The sequence below is a fragment of the Sabethes cyaneus genome, chromosome 3 (assembly GCF_943734655.1).
Source record: "Sabethes cyaneus chromosome 3, idSabCyanKW18_F2, whole genome shotgun sequence".
Lineage (NCBI taxonomy): Eukaryota > Metazoa > Arthropoda > Insecta > Diptera > Culicidae > Sabethes > Sabethes cyaneus.
Window position 1 is genome coordinate 249,099,588 of NC_071355.1, and position 8,667 is coordinate 249,108,254.

The window sequence follows — 8,667 nt, forward strand, 5'->3', positions numbered from 1 at the left end:
TCTTGCTTTTAACGACTAAATTTTGGGGGCGCCATTTTAAGGCTTTGCGTGGAGCCCTGGGCCCTGTTGATAAATGTTATATAGTATGTATACACGAAGAATCAAATGATTACATGCATGGATACATGCTACTTTCACTAGAAAGAGACTTTACGTAGTCCTGCGTCACCTACATATGCGGTCGTGTCTTGTACACAACCCCTCTGATTTTTACGTTTTCAACAGATCCCTCGACAGATTCTCGACAAATCTTTTTACTGTATAGTATGCATAACCTCTTTTTATGCCGAGATGTTTGAGGTCATATAGTGAAAAATAGTGTTGCAAGCACCGGAATTTCGGAATTTATTTATTATCAACGACCGTAACTCGAGCATTGGTACGTGTACGCCAAACGAGACATAATACGAAAATGAAACCACGCCAAGTCAGACTTAAGTCATGATGACACACACATGGTTTGATTGTATTAAATGTATAGGCCGTTGCAAGCATAAAATGATTTTTGTTCGAAGATATATTTTTCCAGTAGTCCAGTAGTCCAGTAGTAAAATTCCTCCCGATTTTGTCCTACGATGCTGTGCAGACACCAAAGCAAAGGTACCAATAATCGGTAGTCAACGCACGTTTGTATGAACCGCAAACAATCTTTGTCATTCTCCTTACTTATATTATAAACTTATTTATGTAACTTACTTATATTACTTGTATACATTAATATGATGAAATTATGTAAAAAAAATCTTTACAGCCACCTAGGATATATGCGCGGAAACGGAACCTGTGACGACGGATATAGACCGCTGTCGAACTTCGGGTAAGACCGACACTGGCGCAACATTACGGACAATATCCTAAAAAATGTCCTTTCACATTTGCAGATGCATTCCCAACTGCGAAAACTGTGAGAATGGAATCTGCGTCAGACCGGGGTTTTGCCAGTGCATGTCCGGTTACCAGCACGCAGAAAACGGTAGCTGTGTAGTGGAGTGTAAAGACTGTGAATTCGGACACTGTCCGGGACCGAACCGTTGCCGTTGCCATGAGGGTTACGAGTTTCCGATCCACGCATTTTTATCGGGAGAAAAAACATGGAGTTTTTTTACCACCAGGTACATGTGTATGCCACAAGGGTTATAAGGAAATTGACGGCGACTGCTTTCCAATTTGCGAGGAGGAATGCCGGAATGCGCGCTGCACCGGACCAAACTCGTGCACGTGTCTTCCGGGGTACAACTAGGGTTGGGATACCGGGAGTACCGGAACCGGTAATACCGGTACTAGCGCTTGATTTTCCAGCACCGAAATACCGGTACTGGCACAAGAGAAAACCGGTACTTTCGGTACTGATCAATTATGCAATTTTTCTAACATTCGGCCTTCAAATCGAAGATAATAATTTTCAAATAATTTTTAAAACTACGCGCTATATTTTGATAAAGCTAGCGGATGAGTTACTACAACGATTTAACACGCTTCGATGTAACTCAAGGATTGAAGAGCAAGTATTGGGCTATGCTTTTCGGTACCCTGAGTACAGCCTGTCCTTCAGCGATACATTCTGAGAAAGCATTTTCAGTGTCTGGCAGATTCGTTTCCGCATGGTGAACAGTACATTGTATATCCTGTGCGTCTTAAAGTTGAATTTTGCAAGCTTCTCCTCTAGCAGCATATAACCGGGGCGTCGTGTTGTATCAAAAACTTGTCTCCACTGTACTTGGTCCTAGGCTACTTGTCACCAATTCATTGAGCTTCTCGAAGTCGGCTTCAACCAGGTGGCTGGGCCCCTCTATTCATGGTTTTTGGGGTGGGGTTTTTGAAAAGAACAGATTTCGGTGCACAGTCATCCGTCATCCTTGCGACATTGCCGACCCATCGTAGCCTCCCGACTTTCGCCAGATGTCGTTTGGAATCACTCCATTTTTTTGCAATCGCTAACTCTGTTCATTTTTACAAGGGCCCTATTCTCATAGATCTTAGATGAGAACACAATTGGCGATTTTGAAAGTACCTGTTACCTAAGTGACAGTACAAATGAAATGGTAACTGCAAAGTGAGGTGAAGTAACTTAAGAATTGGACCTCAAATAAAAGTATTAGCAGATTTTTCAAAGAACAAGGATTTTCTTTTTAAAGCTTTGGATACCGATACCGGTACCGGTATTACCGGTACTGATCCTTCCAGTACCGAAATACCGGTTCTCAAAGATCCTGACGGTACTCCCAACCCTAGGTACAACTTTACACAGCTCAGTTCACTGTTCAAGTGCCTGCCGATTTGTCAAGGTGATTGCCCGAACGGGGTTTGCGTGGCTCCCGAAACGTGTAAATGTAATCCAGGTGAGTTGTGGCAAATTCGGGATGCGTTAATTGAAATCAAATTAATTCTTAATATTTATAGGATTCATTAAGCACGAAAAATCATGTATGGAACCTCTGGAGGTGTGCCGAGCCAGATGCATAAATGGCACCTGTGACAAAGAAGCGAAGTGCGTTTGTAACCCTGGCTACGTTTTGAATTTGACCGGATTGTGCGAAAAGACCTGTCCAGAGGGCTGTGTTCATGGGAAGTGTATCGACGGGATGTGTTCGTGTAACGAAAATTACCGGTTGTCGCTGACGAATTCCTCGGTGTGTAACCCGATTTGTGCTGATAACTGCTACAATGGCCGGTGTGTCGAGCCGAATGTTTGTCAGTGCGATGTGGGGTATACTTTTATTGACGGAAGTCGAACGCGATGTCAATCGATTGTGGAGCTGCAGCAGGAGAAGGAACGACAGCGAAAACAGCAGCTGTGTCTGCAGGAATGCCGCAACGGAGTTTGCGAACAAGGGTACTGTCAGTGTAAGACCGGTTACGGTAATCCGGAGAACCTGAATCATCGATGTGTTCCCCTATGTGATCCCATCTGCCGGAATGCAACCTGCGTTGAACCAGATCGCTGTGAATGTCATCAAGGTTACGAGTTTTACAATGACAGTAGTTCAGTTTGCTTCCATAAAGACGATGTTAGACGATTCCAGATTCAATTGAAGCAAGATCATTGTGAACACAACTGCCGTGATGGGTTCTGTGAAGAAGGGAAGTGTATTTGCCCTGTAGGGTTCGTTCTCTCAATAAACGATGAGTTCAACTGTCAGCCATTTTGTGAAAAACCTTGTCTTAATGGCGTTTGCGCTGGTAACAATCGATGTAGGTGCTTTGAAGGGTACAAGAACGTAAACGATAGCAGTACCTGTGAACCAGATTGTGAACAAGAATGCCTCAACGGACACTGCATTGGTCCTAACGAATGTGAGTGTAATTCGGGATATGTTTTCGTGGAGGGAAGCAAAATTGAATGCGAAAAAACTCTTTCGCTGATCGCTAAAGAGAAACAAGAGGCATGTAAAGCAAAGTGTAAAAACGGCATATGTGTAGAGGGGGTTTGTAAGTGTTCTGAAGGCTACTATAATGCTGACAAATCGAAGATGACCTGCGAACCGTGGTGTGAACTGGGTTGTACAAATGGACAGTGTGTAGATGGTGGGGTTTGTGTTTGTAACGAAGGTTATGAGTTAGAAAATGGCCACGATTGCAAACCAATTTGCACGGAAGATTGTGTGAACGGTTTTTGTAGAGCACCAGAAAGGTGTGATTGCTCTCCAGGATACAACAGAACGCTCGATGACATCATGTGTAAACCAGATTGCGGTGTTGGAGGATGCATCAATGGACACTGTGTGGCTCCTGATCTTTGTGAATGCTTCGCAGGATATCAGCAAAATGAGAATGATTCAATCAAATGCGACCTAATTCCGGAGGCAACTTACAAAGTCGATAACCAAAGGTGAGCTTTATTATTTAAAACGGTTAAAAGAGCTTCTAAATTTACAGACCTTGTCCACTTTCAGCAACTCCCTGATGTACAACGAAACCCACGTCAAGTACTTAATTCCACTGGCGGTGATAGCGACACTCATTATGGGGGCGATCGTGACGATGAACGTACTGCACAACCTCGGCAAACTTGGTAGAACCCGTCGGTCGGTCGGTGTCGCTGGCCGCGAGATGCACGTGGTCGTTGTAATCCCTACAAACACGACCTAGTAAATGATTTGGTTTGTACATCTCGATTACAACTGAGAAATGCAACATCATATCTGAACGTAAAAGTTATATTTCCCTAAATTGGAGGTAATATACGTGCGAAAATTTTGACGATTATTTGTAATTCTATCATGCATTTTATACAGCAGTTTTTATAACACGCAACTTGATACTCCTGAATACATGATTAAGATATAACTTAATATTGCAATCATCTATACTGCTTTATAATTTACAATCATGAGTTGTATATGAGGGCACGCACGGCTGCATAACAATTTATTGTTCTCTTTGTTTTGACATACTCTAATCATTATACAATTGCAATGTAAAATTGACATGCATGCGATTTAATGTGAAATTTCTATTACGATATTGTGTTCTCTGGGCAAGGAAAACTGTGTCTACTTCATGCCGCAACCGGCGGACTCGACGAAAGACAACGAGGACAGATTTAGTGTGTAGTAGGTTGAGTTGTCGAACGCATAAATGAAAGTTGTTGTAATCAGTTGGACAGAAACTTTAAAAAAAAAAATCAGAAAAGAAAAAAAAAGTAAAAGAAATCACTAAACTGGATTCGATTGAATAACAGAGAGAACACATTCTCCCTTTTGTTAATTCTATCTTAAAATGTAAATATTAGTCTTTAGATTACGGTAAACCTTTTGTAGTAATAAAAAACGCACTGTGTTTAATTCATTCCGTGTAACTATTGGTGCCATTTTGAGTACGTTTGACGATTGCTTGACGAACACTCCACGGAAAACGCTAATAAATTTAGGCCGCTGTGTGTGCTTGAGTAAATTGCACAATCCGTCCTCGTAACCGACGGTTCTGCGCCCATCACCAATCACCATCACCACATTATCAACTGCAAGGTTCTTAGACTGCTCAAACCATATACACATACGGATAATCACTGGCAGATGTACCTTCGTTCACCGTCAGTAGAATACATCAGTGATGAAACTATACCAATTTTCAGTAGTTCCTAGTTCCTGAGCATCGAACCATCTCAGTAGAACTACTCAGCAAAACAAAAAAAGATTTGACGTCAGGGCCTTTTGTTCAGGGACTCAGGTGGTGTTGAAGTAAGCGGTCTGCAGTTGATGACAGTTTCCAACATCTTTTTATTCCGTTTGCAAGCTGCATCTAGAACTTCCCCACTATCTTGACCGAGTCACTCCCACTCGCCATTCAAGTGGCCCGCTAGGACACTCAAGTGGGGCGTAGCAGGTGGAATGAATTTCCAACTCGTCTTTGTTTACTATTCTGGGACTGGGTAGCACTCTGTGATAACGAAAATAGAAGTGTAACGTTTGAATGAAAGATTTCAAATGCTAATAACTACTAAACTACTGAATGAAACTGAACAATTTATATGTCGTTGGATAGATAAAATGACCAGCAATTTTATGGAGGGCATAAGAGGGGGGGGTTCCTATACAAATGAAACCCAAATTTTCTCAAAACTCGAGAGCTAATCAAGCAAAAGGAACCAAATTTGGCATGTGGAGTTTTTCGGAAGTAAGAATTTTTTCTGTGGTGTACTGACACCCCTTCCCCTACTAAGAGGTGGGGCTCCCATACAAATCAATTACAAATTTCCTCATAATTCTAGAACTAATTAAGCAAAATAGTTAGGATGGCTTGAAATTTAAATTGAAATTTTAGTTCTAATTGGGCTTGAAATTGGACTTAAATTTATACCAATTCAGACATGAGACTTTGCTTCAAATTGAACTGGAAATTTGAATTGAAACTGTAATTGATTTTGGACTCCAAATTTTGTTTGAAATTAGATTGATTTAATTTGGATTTAAATTGGCTTTGAAATAAAACTTGAGACTAATTCCATTTTTACGCACTTAATTTAGTTATCGAAAAAATACAGAGCTATAAACTTAAAAACTTTTTACGGTTCTTTAAAATGAGTCAAATAGATTGCGTTATCCTTATCATCATCATGCCAAATAAATACATTTCGATTTTTTGACGTAGGACTACGCCTTACGGCAAGGTTTGAGATATGGTGTCATTCCAAAAATCAAAAAATGCTAGCGTCACGAGAAATGAAAGTTTTTGAGCGCTAATAGCTTAGCGGTTTCCAGATCGATATTAATTATTTTTGCGCCAATCGATCGAAAAATCTTCTACGGATCCACACCAATAATGAAACTTATTGATTTCAAAGTACGCACTATTGAAAAATTGAAAATAATGCAGCACTGTCCAACCGGAAATCCTCGCTTCGTGATTGGTTGGAAGAATCTTTGCTTTTTGCTTTTTTGTATTAACGAAGCTTTAACCGTTATGGTCATTCACCTCGGTATGGTAGTTAAATTTCCTCTTCTAATCCTATAGCCCTGATGAATTTAAGGATCTTTTCCTCTCTTTCCTCACCATAACTTAATATCTCGCCGAGGTTATCTTCAAGGCCTTGATTTCTCCTACATGACACGAGTTCTTGGCAATCCACTAAAATATGTTGGACTGATAGTGTTATACCACAGGATTTACATTTCAGTTGTTCTTCTTTGGTAATTAGCAATTCATGGGTAATTTTAGTGTGCCCAATGCGCAGCCGAGTGAGGATAACTTGGTCCCTCCAGTTTTGTCGATCGTTCCAGGCCAGGGTTGATGGTTTAATCGTGCGAAGTTTAGTTTTCCGATCTCGGTCGGCCATTCCGCTTCCCAGATGGATCGAAGGGACTTTTTGCACCAAGCGATCCGTTCGATAGCCGCCTCCACAGCCGCCATACATGGAAATACTTCAATTTGTATAATTGAGTAGCTAAGCTAGGAGGAGCGGGGTCGTGCGGTTTTCAGTTCCCAACCTTACAAATGTAGTTTTAGGCAACCATTAAACCACATGACTTTATTTTCAAGTGTTATATTATTTAAACTAATATTTTTGGCAAACTAATCTATTTTCAGAGAGCGAAATGAGGCGCTATATCCTTGGCCAATAGCACCCTGAGGGTCCAGAGTATCACTTAACCTTTATTAGCAAAGATACTCCCAACGACTGTAAATAAATCATTATCTATGTATATGGGAAGCGTTTGGTACGGGAGGTCCACGCTTTCTTCCTTTCCCTTGTTTTCTAGGAGTTCCATGGAATTAGGTATTTTTTCCGGTTCCATTTGATTCCTTGGAATTTTCGGTACGTGCGGTGGAATCTGCGGTACATGCTGCGCAGTTGGCCTGGCCGTTGACAAGAAAAATGATTGATTCAAGTAATCGTCATTTTACAGGATGCCTTCAAGAATTGGCTGCGTTAGTGTGAGATTAGATTAGATTAGACAAGCGATCCGGTCGATAGCTGCAACTGTTTCGTATTCGATCGGTGATGTTCTTCCCCTGTTCGCCAAAATATCAGCCTTCTCGTTCCCGAGGATGCCGGTGTGTCCTGGAATCCAGCAGAGAGTAACCTTTTTCTTGTCCAGCTCGATTTGTGCTTTTCGGATCCAAGGGTGGTTTGTATCAAAAGCGAGGGCAGCCGAAACGCAGCTGGCGGAATCCGTGAATAAGACCGCGTTGTCCCCAATACAAACGGACTCTAAAGCCACACAAATTGCTTTGGCCTCAGTGGAAAAAATGGAGCAACTAGTGGGTAATTTAGTGCATTTTTCAATAGATTCGTGAACTATTCCGATGCCGACCTGACCGTCACTATCCAAAGAGCCGTCTGTGAAGATTTTGTTGTGGTTTTTATATTTTGTTTGTACCAATTCGTTGAATAGGGATCTGGCTTTGTTTGGGAGGTCACCTACTTTGAATTTACTTTTGATAGACAGGTCTATTGGAGTATCTGATGAGTGCCAGTACTTTTTTGTTGGCAGAGGAAAAGGTTCTACTGGAGGGAGAGTCAGCTCTGTGAATTTTTCGAACGATGCGATCGCCCGTTTTGTGATGGGCAGGGTGTCTTTAAAATACGAGAACATTTTTTTCTCTTCCAGTTTGGACGATTTGGAAATTAGTTTAAGGCATGCCAGAAGTTCAAAAGGTAGCTCACCTGATTCAGCACAGAGGGACATGATTGGACTGGTTCGGAATGCTCTTGATGTAATGCGAAGGACGCTGTTGTAGATCGATTCCATCCGCTCCTTTACCGAATTTCCACCTTTACTGACCAGACCCCATCCGTGAAAAATTATGGGGATGATGATGGTAGCATTCGCTATGTATAGAAGAGTTTTCCTAGATCCGCCGGGTAAGCGGTTCCCAAGAACGCGGAGTAAATTTAGACTGTTTGTACACTTATTCCTGATCTCTCTGGCGTGTTGAGTGAAACTAAAATTCCCATTGATAATAATTCCCAAGATAGTGATACTTGTGACTGTTGGGATTATGCTCCCGTTAATGCGAATTATGCGAACCTTTGCGTGTTTTCTTTTCCTGCAGATGTAGAGATGATTTTTCAGCTACTATCGAGCAACCCCGAGTCTTGCATATTCATTTCAGTTCATGATATTCATTTTATATTTTTATCAATAGGTTTTTATTTTTTTCATTAGGCCAAAGGCAAAGCCTATGTGCTACATTCCGTTATCGAAACTTGACCTTCTGTTTTTA

At 41.4% G+C, this 8,667-nt stretch overlaps 1 protein-coding gene across 1 annotated transcript; it reads left to right on the top strand.

Annotated features, from left to right (window-relative positions):
* Positions 1-764: 764 nt before the first annotated feature.
* LOC128741046 (tenascin-like) lies at positions 765-4,554 on the top strand. Its single transcript, XM_053836624.1, has 7 exons — positions 765-817; positions 882-1,048; positions 1,113-1,230; positions 2,233-2,339; positions 2,401-3,829; positions 3,894-4,082; positions 4,479-4,554. The coding sequence occupies exons 1-7, from the start codon at positions 765-767 to the stop codon at positions 4,552-4,554; spliced, it is 2,139 nt and encodes a 712-aa protein (XP_053692599.1).
* Positions 4,555-8,667: the final 4,113 nt, after the last annotated feature.